The sequence below is a fragment of the Trematomus bernacchii genome, unplaced genomic scaffold, assembly GCF_902827165.1.
Source record: "Trematomus bernacchii unplaced genomic scaffold, fTreBer1.1, whole genome shotgun sequence".
NCBI classification, from domain to species: Eukaryota; Metazoa; Chordata; class Actinopteri; order Perciformes; family Nototheniidae; genus Trematomus; species Trematomus bernacchii.
The window spans coordinates 720,229-745,226 of NW_022987723.1; the positions used below are offsets into that span (position 1 = coordinate 720,229).

The 24,998-nt window shown below is 41.4% G+C and overlaps 1 protein-coding gene across 3 annotated transcripts; it reads left to right on the plus strand.

Annotated features, from left to right (window-relative positions):
- Positions 1-283: 283 nt before the first annotated feature.
- map7a (microtubule-associated protein 7a) lies at positions 284-16,875 on the plus strand. 3 transcript variants are annotated; one of them, XM_034144371.1, is made up of 15 exons: positions 284-520; positions 2,197-2,301; positions 2,830-2,904; positions 2,998-3,161; positions 3,986-4,079; positions 4,240-4,356; positions 6,003-6,145; positions 6,253-6,377; positions 7,237-7,466; positions 8,525-8,726; positions 10,257-10,425; positions 12,235-12,339; positions 12,487-12,537; positions 14,597-14,819; positions 16,034-16,875. In XM_034144371.1, the coding sequence occupies exons 1-15, from the start codon at positions 400-402 to the stop codon at positions 16,042-16,044; spliced, it is 1,935 nt and encodes a 644-aa protein (XP_034000262.1). In that variant the 5' UTR covers positions 284-399; the 3' UTR covers positions 16,045-16,875. The 3 variants fall into 3 exon arrangements, with proteins under 3 accessions (XP_034000262.1, XP_034000263.1, XP_034000264.1); XM_034144372.1 differs by having other exon boundaries at positions 6,027-6,145; XM_034144373.1 differs by lacking the exon at positions 4,240-4,356 and having other exon boundaries at positions 6,027-6,145.
- Positions 16,876-24,998: the final 8,123 nt, after the last annotated feature.

The window sequence follows — 24,998 nt, forward strand, 5'->3', positions numbered from 1 at the left end:
CTCTCAGATTTGCTTGCATTTATTTATTTTTTGTATCCCCAGAAAATGCTGCATCCTTTTGGCCACATCGATCCCGAAAGCAGGCGGTGTGGCCGGGGGAATTAAAGTGACACGGCTGTAATATGCAAAAGTAAAGCAGAGCAGATCTTTAAAGGGGGAGTAGCCTTTTTTATTGACAATATTTCAGACTTGCTTAGCCTTAAAGAGACAGGATGAATGTATAATTAGACAGGGTTATAATTTGTTTTATTTGGGTTATTAGGCACAGCAGCTGATTCAGAGGGCAGCCTTCTGCACAGAAAACTGGAGGAGCGAAGACCCGAAGGCATCTTGAAATAGAAATTCATAAGAGGAGGAGGAGGTGAGGAAGGAGGGGGTATTTAGAGGGAGAGCAGTGGTATGCCAGGCTCAAAAGCTAGCATGGCTGTGCAGAAGAAACACATCCCTCCATCACAAGGACCGCTTTCTACACGAACCATCGAGAGCCAGAGGAAGAGGAATGCATCAGAAAAAGCAGGAGGTGAGTAGTTTGTATTAATGCTTTCACTTAAGGAGGATTTGCTTGCTCAAAACAAGCCTTTCCTTGAAGCAAAGCATGAATCATAACATCATCTGATCATATTGATGACGCATGCATAGAAAATATACAGCAGATTTTTTTGTTCATCTGATAAATCATTCAGTTTTCTGTGTTTTAGCATAAATATAAATACATCTGTTGACATTATACACGTTGCATAATCAGCATCAACCCTAAAGGGATGCATGTGATTTTTCCTTTCGCCTTGTGCATTTATGAAAATGAGTCTTGTGTCTTGATCCTTTTTTAGTTTCTCTGCTTGTTTGAGTCATCTCCATGAGGACTGGTCAGGTGCTTTTCGCCTTTTAATACGCAGGGGGTTTATAATGGCTCTTTCATTAGCAGCTGACCCTAAGGCCACCTAAATCCAAGCTTCATACGTCACAACCTCTTCAAATCATCTGCTGTGCTAAAAGATGCTTTAACAGATAGCAGGACGTCTAAAGAACACAGGACAGGCCTAACAAGAAAACAGAAATTAAGAAAAAAGGAAAATTATCTTTTTTCGCTTTGACAGATTCTCTATATTAGACTCATGTTACTCATTCCGGGTGTCAATAATGACACAGAGTGAATATTATTGGTGCAAAAGTCCTTTTTATTTGATGATTTTGATCATTTGAGTCCAGTAGTGACCTCATTGTGTCTTAGAAACGGTTATATCCCATGATTTGTCAGAGAGGAGGCAGCTTTTTCCATGCTTGTAAGGTTAAAGAGTCCTCTCCTGCTGATGTTCAGGTGTATATCAGTATGTAGTGTCTCTACTTTAAAGAGTCCTCTCCTGCTGATGTTCAGGTGTATATCAGTATGTAGTGTCTCTACTTTAAAGAGTCCTCTCCTGCTGATGTTCAGGTGTATATCAGTATGTAGTGTCTCTACTTTAAAGAGTCCTCTCCTGCTGATGTTCAGGTGTATATCAGTATGTAGTGTCTCTACTTTAAAGAGTTCTCTCCTGCTGATGTTCAGGTGTATATCAGTATGTAGTGTCTCTACTTTAAAGAGTCCTCTCCTGCTGATGTTCAGGTGTATATCAGTATGTAGAGTCTCTACTTTAAAGAGTCCTCTCCTGCTGATGTTCAGGTGTATATCAGTATGTAGTGTCTCTACTTTAAAGAGTCCTCTCCTGCTGATGTTCAGGTGTATATCAATATGTAGTGTCTCTACTTTAAAGAGTCCTCTCCTGCTGATGTTCAGGTGTATATCAGTATGTAGTGTCTCTACTTTAAAGAGTCCTCTCCTGCTGATGTTCAGGTGTATATCAGTATCTTTTCACCCTCTGTCTGAAACCAGAGCCCAGTCTGCTCTGATTGGTTAGCTGGCCGGCTCTGTTGTGATTGGTCAACCGCTTAGAGATGTCCCGCCCCTTAGCCTATCACGTACAATGTGTTGAAGCGCTAGCCAATAGCAGCGCGAGTGTTCCATAGTGATTAAAAAAAAACCTATATAACACACTACAGTAAAGGGAAAACGACAAAAGCATAATAGGGCCTTCAGACATGTATTCAAATTGAGAAATATTCATGAGGATGTTCATGCGATACAAAGCCTTGACGTCAGAGGAAGAGTTGTTTCTTTTACCTAATTAAACCATTCTGTTTTTCATCTCTCATTTTTAGACAATGCTGGTTATCTCAAGCCAAATTCACAGGCAAAGAAAACAGCCTGCTCCGTCAACAATGCTGCGAAAATCTGCAACACAGCATCTCCACGACCCAACGCAGGTTTGATAAAGCTCTTAAATGTACCTTTTTATGAGCAGCTGTCAAGTACTTTCAGCATGACTTCCTTTTAGAAATGTTGTTTCTATTGTTTAAATACAAATAGTATAATGTTAAATATAAAGCCAAGGTGGAAGAAGGACTCGGATAGTTTCAATTCAAGGTTGTATTGTCATGTGCACAGTAGCTACAGTGTAGATATGGCAATGAAAAACTTAGGTTACAGGCTCCTCCGACAGTGCAACATGAATATATATATAGGACGTAAAACAAATAAAACAGATAAAATAGTGCAAGAGAATGTTTTGAGATGTGCTTTATAGAAGGGTTGGTGTGGTCGGCTCGCATGTTGCAGACAAAGTTAAAAGCACACATCGAAATGTAAACAAACACTGAAATTAAATGGAAAAAAAGGCAGAATTGTGAAAGGAGCCAAAGACACGGCAGCCATCATCACCAGCGCCATCTTCTCAAGTACTGTCCTTGAGTAAATCCCACCGCTGCTATAAAGTCACATTTTTTACATTTTAGTTTCCAATGGACTGAATGTTGACGAGCGTCTGAAAGCGGCACGGGAGAGACGAGAGGAGCACCAGAGGTTACTGGGTACGTGTTCATGCATTGACCTCAATCTCTAGTACGATTGACACACATAACTCTGTGTAATCTATTTTTACCGGTTCACTCTGTTTCCTGCAGCCTCTCGGGAGAATGGCCGGATGGAGCGTGAGCAGCGAGCCCGACGTTATTACGAGCTGCAGATTCAGGAGCGCAGGAAGAAACTGCTGGACCAGAGGCTGAAGGAGGAGAGGAAACGAACCGCAGTCGAGGAGAAACGCAAGCAGAGGCTGAAGGAGGACAAAGTGAGTCTTTAGGTGCCCACGTTTTTGTTAAAGAGGCCATATTAAGCTCATTTTCAGGTGTATATCAGTATGTAGTGTCTCTACTTTAAAGAGTCCCTCTCCTGCTGATGTTCAGGTGTATATCAGTATGTAGTGTCTCTACTTTAAAGAGTCCTCTCCTGCTGATGTTCAGGTGTATATCAGTATGTAGTGTCTCTACTTTAAAGAGTCCTCTCCTGCTGATGTTTAGGTGTATATCAGTTTGTAGTGTCTCTACTTTAAAGAGTCCTCTCCTGCTGATGTTCAGGTGTATATCAGTATGTAGTGTCTCTACTTTAAAGAGTCCTCTCCTGCTGATGTTCAGGTGTATATCAGTATGTAGTGTCTCTACTTTAAAGAGTTCTCTCCTGCTGATGTTCAGGTGTATATCAGTATGTAGTGTCTCTACTTTAAAGAGTCCTCTCCTGCTGATGTGCAGGTGTATATCAGTATGTAGTGTCTCTACTTTAAAGAGTCCTCTCCTGCTGATGTTCAGGTGTATATCAGAATGTAGTGTCTCTACTTTAAAGAGTCCTCTCCTACTGATGTCCATTGTGTTAATGGGATTATCTTGGCTGCAGTAAAGCTAGCAAAAAGCACCTTTTCTGATGGTTTAATAGTTGGGAAACATGGTATTTAAAACCTAATGATATCATAAACTATCCAATCACTCCAAGACTGTTGAGCTGCAGTACACTCTAAAAACATGTGTATAATAGTCTTTTCGTCCCACAGAGCTTGGAGTAATTCTCAAATAGATAGTGAGTTTTGAAATTTTGAAACATCTACTTGTTTTCTTATTTAAGGAGCGATATGAATCTGCAGTGCGGAGGACAGTGGAGAAGAGCCAAAGGGCCCAGCAGAGCCAAAACTCAAGAGGAAGAAAGCTCACCAAGAACCGTGAGAACAAAACAAACATGCTTTCTACTTTATCTCCCTTTCCTCTTAATCTTAACACAATCTTTAACAGTTTCTGTGCAACATATCTTAACAATTCTTGGACGTGCCTTTCATCTTTTTTTTGTTTTTGCCGCACCTTACGCTGATCAATATATGCTAGTTCCACGTCGCTTGCCTCTGACACCATGGGAGAAGAACCTGGTCATTCGCCTGCTAACGCCCACATGCTCTTATCTGGCCCGGAGCAAGAGTGCTGGGTGTCAGTCAGGAGAAGAAGGTACTCTAACACAAGCTATAACAATAACCCTGATTTAAAGAGGACATATTATCAGAATCAGAGTCACGTTTATTGCCAGGTACGTTTACACAGACAATGAATAGAGGGGAGCAGGGATGACGTATTGACCCGGAAGTAAGCTGCGCATGAGTTCCCTCGACAAAAAAGCAATGGGATTTCTCCATAGGTTTTGTTCAGCCGGATAATCTCCACATGTCTACCCTACTTTTATAATTTTCGAATAATAAATCTAATGAACAGAAGCAAAATGCTAACGTTATGCTATAAAGGAACTACAAGCGAGTACAGCAGCATGACTTCAACGTCACGCCAACTTAAAGGTGGGGTAGGTAAGTTTGAGAAACCGGCTCGAGATACACTTTTTGTTATATTCCATTGAATGCTCTTAACATCCCGATGGCAATGAATATCTGAAGTGCTTTGACAAAAAATCCATAAAAAAATGTCATCTGTGGAAGCCGTAATACTGTAAAAAGCACGACCAATCATTTTAGCCGGCCCGGCTAAAATAACTGGATGGCCCACCTGCCTGTCAGCCTTCCATCTGTGCACAAACTTATCTCGTGCCCTCATTGGTCATGTGCGCGTTCGTGTGTGTTGGAGGAGGGGCTCTATAAGGAAGTGGCAGATTTCTTGTGGCTGTGTATTTTCAAATTCTAGCGATCTCGAGCTGGTTTCTCCAAAATTACCTACCCTACCTTTAAGATCCATATTCAAACACACAGATTCAAAATGGTACGAGTTGAAGCGTTTGTTTGAACAGTTTTCAGGAGGCAGGTACTTGCTTTCAATCAGAACAGGGCAAACACACTTAGAGGAGTGTTTACGTGTTCGGCGTAATGACGTACAACGGCCTCCACAACTTCTGTAGTCCTATTCAGCCACTTGGTAACAACCATCATTTTTCAGACACATCAACTCTTCAGAAATCACCAGTGGGGTCACTGCTGATGGATTTAATGTCGTAGAACAAAACGTGATCCGTCTCTTCAATGTGTCTCAACCACAGACCTTATTTTCAGCTATTTTCCAACATCCTATGGAGAAATCCCATTGGCTCTGAGACGAGGGAACAGGAAGTGGTGAAATGCTGACTCACTACCGGGTTTTAGGACGCGTCACTGCACCACTCTATTGGTATGGTGGTGCAAACATAAACAATTCAATTCAATTCAAGGCTTTATTGTCATTTGCACATTAGCTAAAGTGTAGATATGGCAATGAAAAACGTAGGCTCCTCCAACAGTGCAACATATATATAGGACATAGAACAAATAAAACAGATGAAATAGTGCAAGAAGAGTCTATATACAAGTAAACAACATAAGAAAGTAAGTTGTAAAAGAAGTTCACAAATATAACGATTATAAAAAGGAAAACTAAGCGGTAGTGTAGGCTTTCCAGATACCTGAAAGTATGTGCACATGTAAAGAAATAGCTAATATGTCCTCTTTAATATCATGGCAATGCTAACTGTATGAAGTGCATTATGTAAGATACTCCTGCAACTAACAGCTGCTCATCTTTCCTCTCTGTTTACGCGCTGATTCACAAATCCATAACTACCATTTGTGCATTGTATTTCCTCCGATTTCTCATAATTATGGCACAAATGACTGGCTCAGTTGTCCATATTTGTCGCCGTGCAGTTTCATTCCACTCCATGAATTCAACCACCAACTCCACCCCTCACAAACCCCAGCAGCTCCACCACAGGAACTCCCCCAGCCCCAACTACAGCCAGCACAGAAGCAGCAATCTGGCAGAGGTAAGTCCAGCTATTCCTTATATATTTTTATAAAAACCAAGATTTGTTTCAGTGTATGCCGATTTGTAGTTTGCAAGAAGAAAAAAACTGTTATTTTTCTTGTTTAGATCGAAGCATCAAGCCAGAAAGACACAAAAAAGAAGAACTCAAATACTAAATCACCTGCCGTCAGCACCAGTGTAAAACCTGCCAAAGATACACTAAGCAGAACGACTTCTCCCTCACCTGAACGGTAGGTGATGGAAAAACACATCTGCTGTACATTCATAACACAGTTACAGTAATATGTAGAATTTTATTTTTTACTGAGTGAGAAGGGGTTTAACATTACGGAAGAGGATTCTGGTCACATGTGAACATTTTCTTTCTTTTTTTCAGAATTCTGAAAAAAGTAAAGAATAATTTAAAAAAAAATTATTATGAAAGAATAAGAACTGGAAACTTTTTTTTTTTCAAAAAAAAATCAGGTTATTAAAAAGTCAATATTCTTAAAAGAAGTCGACATTTTGAAAAATGTTGGAATTCTGAAAAATTCCCCCAAAAAAGTTGGAATTCTGAAAAAAAAAGTTGGGATTCTGAAAAAAGGTTAAAATAATAACAAATCTCAGAATTCTGACTTTTCTCAAAACTTTTAGATTTTAATTCTGATAAAAGTCAAAATTGTGAAAAAAAGTCAGAATTCTAATGAAAGTCTAAATTCTGAAAATAACGGAGAAATCTGAAAAAGCAAAACAATTCAAAATTCTGGGAAAAGTCAGAACTCTTAAAAGAAGTCGGACTTCTGAAAAAAAGTCGGAATTCTGAAGAAAGTCAACATTCCGAAAAATATACAATTAATTCAAAAAAAGTAAAAAATAAAATCACTTTTGGTCAGATCCCAACAATCTGGTACAGGTAACTCCAGCTATTCCTCACATATTTGTATCATATAGTGATATTGAGGGACTTTGTGGCTTCACTCACACAAAGTGACAGTAATCTGACTAAAGTAAGCGTCTTTGAGCTCTAGGAAAATCGCTATAAAAATTCAATGTATTATAATAATTTATGATTAAAGTGGGACGTGTGTTCTCTCCTGCTGGATCTTAAAGGTCCTCCCGAAGGTCGATGAGCCGTCACTCCCCCCCGCTGCAGCTGGAGCTCCCGTCTGTTCCCGAGGAAGACATTTCGGTTTCTGACAGCGTTTCTGACAGCGTTTCTGTTCTCTCGCCCGGGAACTCACGGCCCGTCAGGAAAACATCTGAAGGGCAAACGAGAGGGGAAAATCCTCCAGAGGCTCCACGTCTGAACCTGCCCGACAAAGAGACAACGAGACAAAGAAGTAAGCTACAGAAATGCTTTTATGTTCAAGTGGCATTCAATGTGAGTACTAGGTTAGCACTAGCATGAGCATTGGCTATTCTTCCTGGGGTCCTCACACACACAAAACGTACACAAACGTACATAAAACAAAACTAAACGGCTCATAATTTCATGCCATTTACAGTGCTATATGAAGTGAAAACTAAAATGGTCATCCAATTTTCGCCATCATAAGGCCAAACAAAAAAATACAAATGTAAAAAAAGTGTACATAATAAGATACCCACAGGCACAGTTCAACTTTACTTTGTAATACTGAGATGATTTTTAGCAACCTTTTGAAATGTATTTGAGAATTTTCCTGAATGATATGGACGGGTAAAGAATTCCAGCCTCAACCTCATACTATGCTGTGGGGATTATTATTATTTGTATTTATTAGTCAATTTATTGAACATCTTAGAAACAAAACAAACAATAATAATAATGATAATAATGAAAACAAAGAGAAGTAAAATAAAAAAACGTTCAAGGTATAAAAAATAAATTCTCAAATAGTTTCCGTCATGTTCAATGAGGATGAGTTAGTTGGTTGCTTCAGTGATGCATCGTTAGGCTCGTTATCAGGTGCAGAATAATCAATTTATTGTCTATTGTCGTGCATAATAAAGTGTGAGTGCATTTCCTTTCAGATTTAATTCATTTCCCGAACAAACAATCGATGCGATACTTACACACATGCGCTAAGACGGTCAAATACCATAGGCCCTTCCGGGGTCAGACACACCTAATCCTGAGACAACACACACCTTAAATACCTGTGCCTAGGGTAATAGGACAACAACACCCTATGGCACACACAGCGAATAACTTAAAATGGTGACGACTTGAACCCAAACATGACACTTTATTAAATGGCTCTTACAAAAGGTGATATAATTCTCTGCTACTGCTCCTACTACTAGGATGGGTTAAAAGCAGAGAACACATGTCACTGTGTGTGCTGTGTGCTCTGCATGTGTGACCATTAAAGAGGGGTTCATCCCTCCAATTCTATTCTATCAATTCTCTCTTCAGGTCCTCCTCAAAAGCCTCTCCCTGCAGATCCTCAGCCTCCTGAAGTCACGTGTCGACCCTCAGCCGGGACCACAGACGCCGGCCAGGCCTCTCGTCTGCTGGCTGAGAGGAGGAGAGAGGCGAGGCAACAACGAGAGAGAGAGGAGCGACAACAACGAGAGAGTGAGGAGCAGGAGCGCCTGCAGAGGGAGGAGGCCGAGAGGTGAGGAATATGTCTGCTTTAGAGACAGAAACACAGTAGAGTGGGGCAGGCATGACGTATTTTAGTAGGCTGACCCAGAAGTAAGCGTCGCAAGGGCTACCTCTACAAAAAGCAATGAGATTTTTCCCTTTCATTTAGGAATATTTCTTAAAATAAGCATGTTTATGATACTGACATGTTCTGTTCAGCAGGATCATCTCCACATCTTTATGATTGTTGAAGTAAAAAGCTAACGTTAGGCTATAAAGGAACTACAGCACGGTCACATGACTTCACGTAACCATCGCTAAGCTAAAGGTGGCTAATGTTGGGCTATAAAGGAACTACAGCACGGTCACATGACTTCACGTCACCACCGCTAAGCTAAAGGAGGCTAATGTTGGGCTATAAAGGAACTACAGCACGGTCACATGACTTCACGTCACCATCGCTAAGCTAAAGGCGGCTATTGTTGGGCTATAAAGGAACTACAGTACAGTCACATGACTTCACGTCACCACCGCTAAGCTAAAGGCGGCTAATGTTGGGCTATAAAGGAACTACAGTACGGTCACATGACTTCACGTCACCACCGCTAAGCTAAAGGTGGCTAATGTTGGGCTATAAAAGAACTACAGCACGGTCACATGACTTCACGTCACCACCGCTAAGCTAAAGGCGGCTAATGTTGGGCTATAAAAGAACTACAGCACGGTCACATGACTTCACGTCACCACCGCTAAGCTAAAGGTGGCTAATGTTGGGCTATAACGGAACTACAGCACGGTCACATGACTTCACGTCACCACCGCTAAGCTAAAGGCGGCTAATGTTGGGCTATAAAAGAACTACAGCACGGTCACATGACTTCACGTCACCACCGCTAAGCTAAAATGGCTAATGTTGGGCATGATGTCGTTTAGTCGTCTCATTTAGACACTAGTTAGCAACCACCGTTTTGAAATTCACCGCTGGGTATTTACTGACAATTTTACGTAGTAGAACAAAACGTTAAAATCTCTTCAGCTTGTCTTAACAAAAACCCATTTAAACTATGAAATTTGAGACGAAGGAACCAGGAAGTGCTAAAAAGCTGAATCATTTCTGGGTTTTAGGACTCATTCCTGCACCACTGTATACAGGGTTTGGGGTGCTGCGATATAGACAATAAGCGTGATATTTTAAGGGTGAAATGTTGATATAATGTAAATAAAACACATACAATACACATCTAACCAAAAGCACTTGGGAACCAGAAGGGCTAAATGCTGACTCAGGTTTTAGGACTCATTCCCTATGTTCATCATGGCCTTTGACCCCTAACCCATCACAGTCCCCCTGCTTCCATTCCTACTGCTATTTATTTAATGTTTACTTTATTAGTTGCCCCTTTTGTTTGTTTGTTTGTTTGTTTGTTTGTTTGTTCACCATATAAAGCGGCCTTGGGTCCCTTGAAAGGCGCTATACAAATTGAATCTATTATTAAATATTATTCTTGCACTACTCTATTAAGATTTTAGTTTGACAATGACTTAATGAATGAATGTGCAGGCGGAGTCGTGAGGATCTGGATCTCAGGAGGGCGGAGCAGCGAGAGCGACAGCAGGCCGAGGATCATCGTCTCGTGGAGGAGAAGAAGAGGCGGGAGGAAGAGGAGCAGAAACGAGCCGAGGAAGAAAGAGCTCAGGCCATGAAGGAGGCCGTGCTGCTGCAGAGACAGGTGGGAAACACAATCATTGCATCGAGTAAAGATCAATCAAGAGTGGCTCTACTTTAAAGAGTCCTCTCCTGCTGATGTTCAGGTGTATATCAGTATGTAGTGTCTCTACTTTAAAGAGTCCTCTCCTGCTGATGTTCAGGTGTATATCAGTATGTAGTGTCTCTACTTTAAAGAGTCCTCTCCTGCTGATGTTCAGGTGTATATCAGTATGTAGTGTCTCTACTTTAAAGAGTCCTCTCCTGCTGATGTTCAGGTGTATATCAGTATGTAGTGTCTCTACTTTAAAGAGTCCTCTCCTGCTGATGTTCAGGTGTATATCAGTATGTAGTGTCTCTACTTTAAAGAGTCCTCTCCTGCTGATGTTCAGGTGTATATCAGTATGTAGTGTCTCTACTTTAAAGAGTTCTCTCCTGCTGATGTTCAGGTGTATATCAGTATGTAGTGTCTCTACTGGGACTTGTCTCCATGCTTTAATGTTCAAACAGCTCTTTATTGTTCTCATACTGCCTGTGCTGCAGCACCTCTTTTCACCCTCTGTCTGAAACCAGAGCTCAGTCTGCTCTGATTGGTTAGCTGGCCGGCTCTGTTGTGATTGGTCAACTGCTAAGAGATGTCCCGCCCCTTAGCCTATCACGTACAATGTGTTGGAGCGCTAGCCAATAGGAGCACGAGTGTTACCTAGTGATGTCATTATGATCCGAAACTTTGCATGCACTAAAACCTATAATGCTGCGTTCACACCGGACGCGATGCGATGTTTGGGGGCGGCGCGATTACATGTAAAGTCAATGCAGAGACGCGGATTCGCTCCGACGGCGAGCATGAAGCGGTGGACACGGCGCGAATCACGCGATTGAGGCGATTGAACGGTGCCGCGTCAAACGCGAGAGTTCAATTTTTTCAACTCGAGCGTTAAATTCACGTGACGCGTTCTCGCGGAAGCCAATCAGCGGTGAGGATCTCAGCCGCCGTCACTGACGTTCAACCAGAAAACATCAGCCGTTAGCTGTTAGCAGTTGGCACACAGAGCTCACAGCTCCTCATATCTGTTCAGAAACTGGACAAAAGTTAAACAAGTACAAACCACAGACTGTCTGTGTAATGGCGAATACAGTCGCTGGCTTATTTATGTCTGTAGGCCGTTGTTATGAGTGTAGAATGAGCATATACTGCGTTAGCTTAGCCTGGTCGACCCGATCTTCATTCAGAAAACAAGCATTTTAAAAGGTGTTTTGCCTGCCGTCTTGTCTGCAGACTTGTCAAAGCATTAATTCATGGTTTTTACTAACCGGTATCAGTATGTTGTTACTTAGGCATCATTTAGAAACGTGTATTACAATTTAATCACGGTAAAATATGTTCATTTTGTCCCGAGCCAGCGCGTCTTGTTTGAATGATGCGAGTAAACACAACTGGCAGCCGCGGTGAAACTCGAGCGTTTAGAGCGATGCGATAGGAGCGATTAGAGCGAAGCGAATATTCGCATCGCGTCCGGTGTGAACGCAGCATAACACATACTACAGGAAAAGGGAAAACGGGGCCTCTTCAAACTAAAATATGCTCAATATGTAAAATATTAATTTTGTCTTGGCATTGTATTCTATATTGTGGTACTTAGATTAGGTTACTTATTACATTTTTCGTTTACAGGTTATTAATCATTCTAACAGAAAACGTGTTTTAAAGTACTGTAACCCTCCTACCTCGAAAACACCAATGTGAATGAATATATATATTTAAAAATAGATCAAGGTGTATGTCAACATAATTTATTTTAATTGAAACTCGCTATCTTCCCTGTTTATCCAGAGAGAAGAGGAACAAGCCAAAGAAAGGGCAAAAGCAGAGCAGTTGAAACAAGAGCGGGAAATCATCGCTCTGAAAGAGGAGGCAGCGCGGACAGTGAGGAAAAAGGTTTGACAACATCTGATTCAAACGTATAGATAACTAAACGACTATCTGTGCTTTAATGTGAACTATATCCACATTTAAAAAAAACTGAATGGCTGCACGAATGTCCGGCTGTGACAGTGTTTGAATAAAAGCTGTTTTCTTTTGCAGAGACTTGAGGAGATCATGCGGAGAACCAGAAGGAGTGACTCTCCAGATACAGTGAGTACACCCCCCCCACACACATCCAGCATTCACTAACAACCAACAAACTCCAGTTTCTAAAAGCTTCTCTTTCACTAAACTGGTTAATCTTTTTTTAATTCTAAATATCACAGTATACAATATCGATTAAGTGTTCTCCGCTTCAATTATCATCAGGAATCTTAGCATCTTCACGGCTCCCTCCACAAAAAGCGATGGGATTTTTCCATGACGAGTGAACTGGAAAGTGATACAAGGCTGACTTATTTCAATGTTACGGACTCATTCCTGCACCAGTAATATACCAGTAGTTATGATTAAAATGAAATATTGACATCATGTTTCAAATACAGTTATACATTCTTTCCTCCTTCCTGCGCTTGACTTTTTATTCATTTGAGTCTATTTGCCAAAAAAATTAACAAATTAACTTTTTTTAACACAATAATCATTCATTCAAAAATCTGATATTGCGACAACCCTGATCTTTTTTATTTAAGCCTTTCAGGAAGTGGATTAAGGAAAGTGTACGACATTAAGTGACTTATACTGTATACACTTCTATACCGTGGCAATTAAGGGTTATGTATCTCGCCCAAGCACACGTCGACATGTGATCAAACCACTCTCCCTCTGATTGGTAGATCAGGACGCTAACACCCTTTTCCCACTTTTAAAGGTATTTGCATTTATTGTGTAATCAAATAGTGAAAATCTGATGTTGTGACTGTCCTACTGAGTTATTTTAGCCTTGCAAGTAGGATATTAAAGGTCCCCTATTATACTGTTTTTCATCAATATATTACAGGTCTCAGATATATACAGAACCTGTCTCTGATTGGCTGAAACACCAAACAGATCATTGCAGCATCCCATAATCCCCTCTGTTTCAGCCCTGTTTCAAAAGTGCTGATTCTCTGTCTGTTACTTTAGATGAAAATAAGGAGCCCCTCCCCACGCCCCTCTGAGAGATATTTGGGTAAAAAGAACACTTTTCAGTCCCTGCTAGAGAGCAGGTACTTTCATGGGAGAAAAAGGTTCCCATTTCTGATTGGCTGGGCGAATTGCTAACCACGCCCCGTAAAACTCCGAAAAGTTTTGTGAAGCCGCCATTAATTTGCTGGCATTAGCATTATTAGCATTAGCATTCGCCCAGCGCACAAACGCAGAGAGACTAACTTATGGCAACACAAAAGAAAACATGGGAGCGGTGGAGATGAGGAGGTGTCGGTGTTCTGGTGATTTACTCGGAAGGCTTCAGTAGAAGCTGCTGGGAGTCCCAGCAGCTTCTACTGAAGCCAGTCCCCAACTCCGGGGACTTCCGGCCGGGGACTTCGGGTGGCAGTATACGCCGTGAAGTTGTTTGCGGCCTGCCAGTAAACCCAAAGCAGAAGAAGAAGAAGTGACGTCAGCGGCTTCATTTGCCTAATCCTTCCCCAGGAACTTATTCCGGTGTGAACGCGATCTGCTCTTTAGTTCTGATGAGGACTAAGTACGGCAAAGTACTTGGTGTGAAAGCGCCTATTGGTGCTCTAGGAGGAGATTCAGGTGATAAGGTGGGGGGGGGGTTACCTTGGTTGGTGATTGGCTAATGGTTACACAAGCCAACAAATCGTTATGACAGCTCATTTTCAGACAGGTTTTTATATAAATGGATCAGGACAAATCGAGAGAGAATCTTTTCTCCTGAAACTTTCAGAGTCTCTTTACACAGAGGGGACACATGTTGATGTAGAAGAGACATGAAGAAGAGGGGACACATGTTGATGTAGAAGAGACATGAAGAAGAGGGGACACATGTTGATGTAGAAGAGACATGAAGAAGAGGGGACACATGTTGATGTAGAAGAGACATGAAGAAGAGGGGACACATGTTGATGTAGAAGAGACATGAAGAAGAGGGGACACATGTTGATGTAGAAGAGACATGAAGAAGAGGGAACACATGTTGATGTAGAAGAGACATGAAGAAGAGGGGACACATGTTGATGTAGAAAAGACATGAAGAAGTGGATTTTGCATAATAGGTGACCTTTTAAGGGGTCTTCTCTCTGATGATGAATCCTTCTGAACACAGAAATCTGTTCCTGCGAGGATTCTGCCAGATGAAGCCCAACCAAAGGAGAACACAGAGCCGGTTCTCCGTGGTTCTATCGAGGCGGCTGTGAAGCTGCCGGTGGGAACCAAGAGCTCCGGCCTGAACAACGAGGAGGACGTGGTTCCTGTGGTCGCCTTCAAAGAACGACGCTCCCTCCGGACCCTCAGCGGCCTCGAGGAGATCCAGACCCACCAACGAGCAGGTGAGATCCTACTGGACCTTAACACTCATTAGAATATAAAGCATTGGAAACAAACACACTGGTGATTGTCAGCCAAAAGCAAGGGTGTCAAACTCAAAGCCCATTTGATGCGGCCTGTAAGAGCTCTGAAAGAATATAATACGTTTATTATACAGTTACATGCTGCTTTACAGAAGCACGTTGCCCATAAACTACATGTCCCACAATGCATCTCATTTTGTGACATGCGCACTGAAGAGACTTGCAATTATCTGCCCTAGACTTCTGCTTTCAGATGTAGTTAATTATGAAGTTATTATTACCCTATTCGATAATAATCCAATGCAGAGGCAATAATGTAATATAATATATTATTTTATATATATTTATATCGTCTTAAAGTAACAACCGGCCCATTGAGTGCAACCATAATGCCAATGTGGCCAGCGGTGAAATAGAGTTTGACCCCCCTGGCCAAAAGCATGTAATGTCAGAATTTATCGAACGTACAAAGATCCTAGGACACTTGCAGTCTGCAGGATATTTTGGTTCTGACTCCATAAAACTTAGTGAAGACCCCCAGGGACATGTACAACTTGAACAAGGGTTTATTGAGAGTAAATTACAGCGTCATGGCAGGTTATTTCCATCCAAATTGCCTCTCAACCGGTCCACTAATGACTTGATTCAAACAGTTGTCCATTTGTTACAACACCATCATTAATTAGAGGATTAGGGCAACATGTGATTTTATTTCTATCAGACTTTAATCGCAGAACTCAAACAAAAAGTTCACTATTGGTCAGATCTTATAGAAATATTCACACGTGACCCTTATGCTCTTCCGTAGTTAAGTAACTGGTAACAACTCTTGTCAAATGAACGTAATGGAGTACGTTTTAACCTCAAAGAGACACAAAGAAGAGATTCAAAACGTCTACAAGATGCTAAATGACCAAAAATAGGGACAAAACGAGACAAAAAATGTCAGTACGTTTTCTTCCAAAATTGTTACAAGTTATTATTAATGCAAAATGTTATCTTACCAAGTCTTCGTCACACAACACCTGACAGTATTCAAAGTAATAAAGCTCCATGGTGTGTGGACAGCCTCTCCTTTCCCTGTATATCCTGACCCTCCTAAAGGAAAGTCTCAACGTGGATCGTACATGTTCTTATCTCTCAAGATGCTCGGAATCATTTTATTGAATATCTTTTTTTGTGTGTCCCTGCAGAGGTCATCTGAGCAGCTGCACAGACGTTCACACACTTTATTGGAGAGCTGTGTTTTCTCCGTGAGTTCCTGCAGCTAGGCCATGTTTCTGCACACTGAAATGTAAGCGTGAGCATGCAAGATTCCAGCCTCGCCTCTCACTGAGACGTCAGCATCACTTTTTCTCTGTGTGTGTAACCAGTGGCACAAATACTGGGCAAGTTATTTACTGCTTCCTTTCAGTACAGAACATATACAGTAATAACCACTATCCAAAAACCAGTACAGTAGATGTAGACAGTGGAGATGATGGAGAGTGTGTGAAGTAATAGGAATAGCTCTTCTTACAATCATGTTAGCCATATGCTTTTTGCTTATTCCTGATGTGTCTAAGTACTTTTCCTTCCTCAGTTTGCCACTTTTAGATTAGCGCTATGAAGTTAGCACACAAGAGTTCAATTGTACCTGTGTAAATTCCTCTCCTACCTGTTGATTTTGTGACGTATAGCAATCACATATTTCAAAGCTGCTAAGGAACTTAGTTTCCAAAGACTTTGCTTCAGTTTTAGTGAGTGTTGTTTAAGAGAATTCGATGCACAGAGACTTTATTGCACTCACAGTCTTCTCTGTTTGATATTGCGCGCAATCGCTTTACAAAGCAACGTTAGGAGGCGTAGAGTTTAAGTGAGTTTATTATAAGAAAAGCATATATAAAAAACAAATGTATCCAATCCTAAATATCCGATTGCTTGTAACTATCACGTGTTAAGAGTTGATACTATGCCGCTTCTCTGCCTTGTTTTTCACTTAATTTGTTGTTGACTGTAAGCATAAAAACTAATAAATAAACACTTTAAAACATGATGGAGAAAAGCTGCTTCTTCAGTGCATGAATGCTGTGCTCAGTGCTCGTCTCTCAGTGTTTGTGTCGAGGCAGTAAAGGGTGAACAGGAGATGGAGAGAGAGAGAGGCTGGATCGTCTGCAGCAGCCGTCTGGTTTCCTCCGTCTGATCATGAACCGTCCGGAGCTGATCCTCCACCTCACCGCCAGACAACAGAGAGGAGAAGTCTCCATCTGCAGGGGAAACACACAGAAGACTCAAACCTCCTGGATCTCAAGGCCTGATAGTGATTCATTTGTTAAGAATATCTACTATGATAAGATGGTGTAAATGGCTGCAGTACTTTGAGTTGCTTTTGGTGGATCTTGTCCCCACTACCGTTTAAAATGGATCAAGAAATGCTCACTAAATAATGAGGACGCTTTTAGGCCCCAGCCACACGAGGACGATAACGGTCGTATCCGCTACAGTTCTCTATCATATAGACGGAAACGCATAAAACGATAACGGGTCCCTAGGTGGGTAGATCTGCGGACGAAATGCTCTGGGGGGGCAAACGGCTCTGTGTCTACGCCCTATACGATCATTTCCTGATAACGTTGAAGCAATAGCCCCGCCTCTCCCACCTCTGCTCTCGGCTGTCAGAAGAGGGGGAGGAAAAGAGAGGCTCCGTTTATTATTCTTATATTATTATATAGAGTCGTTATCAATTTGTTTTAAAGCTCAATAAATAACAAAGAAGACCTTTGACCGGCACTTTTCTAATTTTGTCCGGAAGATTTCAACTTTAACGGACATGTTGACCAGCGAAAAAAAAAATCTAACTGAAACTCTGACGCACGGTCCCCTCGTCCCTTGGAAGAGGCGGAGAGGTGGGTGTTTTTCATCTGCTGGTGGACTACCGGAGAGATTTACAGCAGGAGCAAACCAAGCCCCCAGGAAGTGCGCCGGACTCAGATGAAAATATTCGTGCTGGCCAAACGGCGGTACTACACTTCCTTTTGGTTGCCAGGCCCGGAAACACTTTTTCCCATTGACTTACATGGGGAAAGAGTGGTCTGTAAATCGTTGGATAATTTTTTTTAAACTAAATAAACTACCCAGTATGAACACTTGTATAGCCCTTATTAAAAACATTCGTTCCTCAAGTTGTAAAAATGTGCTAATAACGTTATTCTGTGAGTTATTTCCCTCTGCATTATGAACGCGCATCTAACCCACGGGACCGCGCCGCCCGGCACGTTCATGTTACGTGTTCAGCACTACATGCGTTTATCTTTACCCATGGATGCACAATAAGAACGGACCCATATCGCCTTACTGCCAGCCCACGGAGCTGTAATAATGGATATATTGCACATGTTTGCTGTAATTCATCATTTGTAAAATATTATACTACATGGGCTGTATGATTAAATCTTGTACCGTAAATGTTGTGTTAAATAAAGTTAATATTACGGCCGACTCTCTCCACTCAGCAGAGGATGTCTTCAGCAGCGACTGCAGAGGCAACAAGCAGTCCAGATCCATCAGCTGCTCCTGGATCAGATCTACACACAACAACAAAAAGTCCAGCTCCATCAGCTGCTCCTGGATCAGATCTACACACAACACAAAGTCCAGCTCCATCACATAGCCATCAAGCGAGCCTCAAAATGGGCGCCACATGACGGCGTGCGGTGAAGACTCACAATTGGCTCAGATGTCTGGAGGGCTGCCTCGTTATCAGAGACGAGTTGAGGGCTCTACCATTAACGGTCATCTGAAGTTTGGTGATGTTTGGACCATTTACCATTGAGTTAAGTCGACATCGTGTTTTATGGCGAGTTCGTGTTTCCATGGCAACAGCATATGATGAGATGATCAGATTTGACGTAGAGCTGTTCAAGGCTGGAGCATTAACTATCATGTGACGTTTGGTGCCGTTTGGACTATGTATTTTTGACAACATCGGGTAGTATTGTTGTTTTATTGTTGTTTATTGTTGTTTTGTTTTGTTTGTACCGTTTCTATTTCTGATTTTATTTAAAGCGTCTTTGAGCACTAGGAAAAGCGCCATCAAAATTAAATGTATTATTATCATTTTTATTATTATTATTGCGAGTTTGTGTTTCCATGGCAACACCATAAATCTAAACCAAACTATTTCAGTGACATCCTGACACACTGAAGCGATGACATCATTGGCTTTGATGAGTGTTCCGTCACAGAAGATCAAAGAGATCTGTGATGTCATGGTGATGTCACAGGAGTCCGAAGGTAGATTGCAAGGGCTGTGATGTGCATTCACTCGTCACTCTTCACTCCAGAGCTGTAAGTGGTTAGACGCATTCAGACAACCTTCGCAGACTTCTACACAGAACACTTCTTCCAAAGAGAAATAGATTATTCTACCTACGCACAACACAAGTCTATAGACGGTGCCATGGATAGAAGAAGCCCCCAGAACAACAGGGGAAACCCCAGGCCATTCGACCATGGAGCAGAAGCGGATCGAGCTTACAGGCAGGTCCACTGCAGAAATGGCCAGATAAACGGCTTGGATGAGTATCGTGGGGCATTTCAGGAGGAGAGGACGACATTTTGCCACAGTATGCGCAAACAAAAAGACAAGGTCAAACGTCTTGAGGAGCTTCTGAGCTACAAGGACTCAGGGTACCAACAAGAGAACAAAAGGCTGGTTGACACCATCATGGAGCATGAGGCAGAAATATCACGTCTGAATAAGAATATGGAAGATGCAGAATGCCAACACAAGAGGCAGCTGGACCAAATTGTGGCAACGCATGAGGCAGAGAAAGGAAATGTCTCAGACGAGAAGGACCAGGCGACTTCTGACAGCGAGAACAATGATGTTCCCCTGCAGTGTGACCCAGAGATCATCAAACTGAGGATGAGGAAAGGGGAGACCATGAAAGAGCTGATAAGAAAAGGGGAAGCACTCCTTGAGTGTGTGACAATCTTGGAGGATAGAAACAGCGATCTGGAGGAGAACATGGAAGCTGCAGAGCTTCAACACAAAGAGCAGCTGGAAGACACAGTGGCACGGTATGAGACACAGCAACAGAAGCTCTCAGACCAACACAACAAGGCCAACCTGGTGACTTTAAACCTGCTGCAGAGAAGAGAGGAACAACTCCTTCAATGCGAGGAAAAGTTCACCAAGAGCCTGGCCGAAAATACTCTCACCTGGGAGAGTGAGAAGCAAGAGCTGGAGATGAAATTGAAAGAGGTGGAGAAGAAGAACAATTACCTGGCCAGTAGAAACAAGACCTTGGAGACGGAATTCCTACAGATGGAGGCCCAGTTGAAAAGGCAAGAGGAAAAGTTCTCTAAAGACCTGGCCGATAAGAATCACACCTGGGAGACTGAGAAGCAACAGATGGAGACAACACTAAATGAGGTGACTCAGGAAAAGAACGACATGGCCAAGGTAACCCTGACCTTGGAGACTGAGTTCAAACAGGTGGAGGCTAAATTAAAGCAGGTGGAAAAAGAGAAAGATCGCCTGGCCGAGAATAACCTGAGCTGGGAGACGGACGTCAAACAGCTGAAAGAACAGATGAGAGAGCAGGAGGAGAAGCTCTCCAAAGACCTGGCTGAAAAACAGCTGAACTGGGAGCAGTTTGTCCAACGCAAGGAGACAGATGTCAAGCAGTTGGAAAACCAATTGGAAGAGCAGAAGAATAAGCTCTCCAAAGACCTGGCCCAGAACCAGGAGAGCTGGGAGTCCAAGGTTAATTTGGTAGAGACCAAATTAAAGGAGGTAACTCAGAAGAAGGACGACCTGGACCAGAAACACCAGAGCATGGAGATCAAGTTTCTTCTGATGGAGATACAACTGAAACAGGTGGAGGAGCAGAGGGACGACCTGGCTCAGAGAAGACTGAGCTGGGCAACAACTGAGAAAAAGATGGAGGAGGAAATTAAACTTCTGGAAGACCTCTGTCTTCACATGAAGAATAAGAGCAGAGGTTTCTTCTCTCGCAGGAGAGGGGAGACTGAGGATCGAGACGTTGCCTTGCAGAAAATGATAAGCAAGATGCAAGAGAAGGAGATGAGGAAGAAAGCCAAAGACGCGAGAAACACCTCCTCAGAGAAGATGGAGGAAACTTCTGGTGATTCAGCTCCAGCTGGACAACAGTAACTCCATTTCCCTCAGCTCCTTCCTACCTCACCTCCTTCCTCCTACCTCACCCCCTCCCTCCTTCACTTTTTGCTCAGATAAGGTTTTCTCCTGGAGCTCAGGTTTTCCAGAAATCCATATTAATAAGGATTCAAAAAAACATCAACAATAAGTCCCTCCTCCATTTACCTCACCTCACTCCACCCTCCAAAGCGTTTTGAGTTCAAGAAAAGCGCTATATAAATATAATGTATTGTTGTGTCTTCCCCCTCATACGGTGTTCCTGAAGTGCAAGTCAAAACAACATTTCAGAAAACACTACAGCATTTCACATTTTACGGAAAGGGTATTCCTTTAGGGAGAACACTTCTTGTTTGTGATTGGACAGAGCCAGCCAGAGGAGCACTGCTGTGATTGGTTGTTTTTGCTGCCAGTTAAGAAATTATGCTTTGTGATTGGTCCGCACCCGGCCGACAGCACCACGTATTTCCTGTTTGGTACTGTTCAGCTGTTTCTTCACGAATTATAAACTGAGTTGGAAAGAATGGAAGAAGAGATGGAACGAAGGATATACATACGATGTTATCCTCAACATGCTGTCAACCCATCACGACATCTACATGTCCCTTAGAACCAGGGGTGTAGTGCTTGTGACTGCCCGATTTGCATCTTTGCCCGATTTGCATTGTGCAAGCGCGAGATGGTCCGTCATATTGGACAGCTACATACGGCAACCCAAATAGGACACTTGACACAGTGGCGTTTGGCAAAGCAGAAAAAGAAAACTAAAAAAACCTGACAACATTAATCTGAACGATATATATATATATATAATTCCAAAGCTGGTAAAGACCTTTCAAATGTAGCAATAATTGTCATATAAGAAAACTACTGATCTAATAACAGAGATGTGTTCTTGAATCAACTTTTTTATGGAAAATCTTTTTATACATGTATTTAATTTGAAATAAAATGAAAGACATTCATAGTTAATGTAATTACATATAAATTATTAATGCCATACATTTTTGCATACATTCACAGTAAATATTTCTTCAGTATGATAACTGTCTAACAGAAGTTAAATCAATTTCTCACTTATTCTAAGAATGTAATTGACCCAATAAAAGTATTTGTTAAATAATAGTGAAGTCACGTTGTAATAACAATAACTCTCTCTCTCTCGTTCAGATTAATGTTGTCGGGTTTTTTGATTTTTGATTTTTCTTGCCGTATGTAGCTGTCCAATATGGCGGACCATCTCGCGCTTGCGCAATGCAAATCGGGCAGAGATGCAAATCGGGTAGTCACAGCTGTTAGCATCTGGTTAGCTAGCTATGCTAACGTACATAAGGAGTTGTTTCTACAACAAGGTGGAGGAGAGTCCTCTCCTGTCAGACTGAGAGGATCTTATAACTACAGCTCAGTGAGCTAAAGGACTCTGAGTGTTTAGATAGTTAACTTTAGTCTAAGCTATCTCAGTGGGTCTCAAACGGTTTGGTCACCATTTATGTAAACAAGTATTTCCAAAGCACACCTTTTTATATGATCATTATAGTTATAAAAATAAGAGAATAAATTAAAAACAGGTATGAAATAATTCCAACTCATACTATAGGACAGTAAAACTAAAATACAGTTTAAAAGGGGAGTGATTAGTAAGACAAGCATAAAGAAAAAGTAAATCTGTTTACAGTACCGTTTCACATGGGTGTTGTTTAGAGATGCATCAATAGATTTAGTCCCTAACTTTGCTCTCAAAGTGCACCAGATTGAATTTAACTTCAACTTTTAAAAAATCATCTTCCCGGGGGAGCAAGTCCCCGGACCCCCCTAGAGGAGGTGAGGTCCACCACCCACTATAAAAAGGGTCACATGGATAGGATTCTAAATACATTTGCACACTTTTGATATAGTAACCTATGTCCATATGTTGCTGTTTTGTTGGTCATAAGTGCGCTCCTGCACTTATAAAAATAGCACTACACCCCTGCTTAGAACCCTGAAAGCGCAGTTTAAAGGGTTTGGACTGAGACCTCACTTTATTTATTTATTTTATTTTAACCTTTTATGTTTAAAGTGTGCTATATAAATCAAATGTATTATTATTATTATTATTATTATTATTATTATTATTATTATTATTATTATTATTATTATTATTATCATTATTACTGAGCTGTAGTTATAAGATCCTCTCAGTCTGAAAGGAGAGGACTCTCCTCCACCTTGTTGTAGAAACAACTCCTTATGTACGTTAGCATAGCTAGCTAACCAGATGCTAACAACCGGAGCGGCGCTCCGGCAGCACTACACCCCTGGTTCTAAGGGACATGTAGATGTCGTGATGGGTTGACAGCATGTCGAGGATAACATCGTATGTATATCCTTCGTTCCATCTCTTCTTCCATTCTTTCCAACTCAGTTTACAATTCGTGAAGAAACAGCTGAACAGTACCAAACAGGAAATACGTGGTGCTGTTGGACGGGTGCGGACCAATCACAAAGCATAATTTCTTGACTGGCAGCAAAAACAACCAATCACAGCAACTTCTCTGGCTGGCTCTGTCCAATCACAAACAAGAAGTGTTCTCCCTAAAGGAATACCCTTTCCGTAAAATGTGAAATGTTTAAGTGTTTTCTGAAATGTTGTTTTGACTTGCACTTCAGGAACACCGTATGAGGGGGAAGATACAACAATACATTATATTTATATAGCGCTTTTCTTTAACTCAAAGACACTTTGGAGGGTGGAGTGAGGTGAGGTAAATGGAGGAGGGACTTTTTGCTGATGTTTTTTTTAATCCTTATTAATATGGATTTCTGGAAAACCTGAGGTCCAGAAAACCCTATCTGATCCACTTTTGGGTTTTCTCCTGGAGCTCAGGTTCGCCCAATACAATTAGGATTTGATTTAAAAATAAAATACAAATTCAAATCTATCTTTGTACGCATGTGCCTCACTGTGTAAACATATACAGTATACATTATTTACTGTATACATTTTGGTTACTAAAGTACTTCTTTTTATTCATTGTATGTTTAATCAACACTTTCATAAATAAAACAACCCATGGTATGAAATATAAAAGTGTTTTTATATTTGTCTCACTGTACACATTCAATTCCATTATATATGTATATATTTTTTAAATGTGTTCATAGAAGCTGGTCAAATATTCTGGGACTTTAATACTCCAAATGTTGAGGTGAAGAGCGGAACATGTAATTGTATTGACTGAAACATGGAGTCACTCACCTCAATAGAGTCAAATAAAAACTGAAAATGTATATATGCCTTATGTGATGTGCTTTTGATTCAACAACACAAACATTTAAAACCTCACTTAAATAGAAATGCGTAATTATTATCTGCAAAACTTTGGTAAAAAAATCATCGCTGTCAGGGTTTCACTAACAAATAGTTTATTTATCTTGAGAAGTAGGAAGATTTCTAAACCCATTAAAGGTGGGGTAGGTAAGTTTGAGAAACCGGCTCGAGATACACTTTTTGTTATATTCCATGGAATGCTCTTAACATCCCGATAGCAATGAATATCTTAAGTGCTTTGACAAAAAATCCATACAAGAATTTCATCTGTGGAAGCCGTAGTACTGTAAAAAGCACGACCAATCATCTGAGCCGGCCCGGCTAAAATAACTGGATGGCCTACCTGCCTGTCAGCCTTCCATGTGTGCACAAACCTATCTCGTGCCCTCATTGGTCATGTGCGCGTTCGTGTGTGTTGGAGGAGGGGCTCTATAAGGAAGTGGCAGATCTTTTCCGGTTGTGTATTTCCAAATTCTAGCGCACTCGAGCTGGTTTCTCCAAAATGACCTACCCCACCTTTAACAGACACAAGTTAATGAAAACTCACATTTAAAATTACCTAATTATGGTATGGATAGGGTTTAGGGTTAGGGTTAGTACAAATTGTTCAGTATATCTAAAAGAATGCAATGTAATGTAATGTAATGTAAGAAAAACGTAACTGAGTAAAAAGTAAAATAGTTACCTG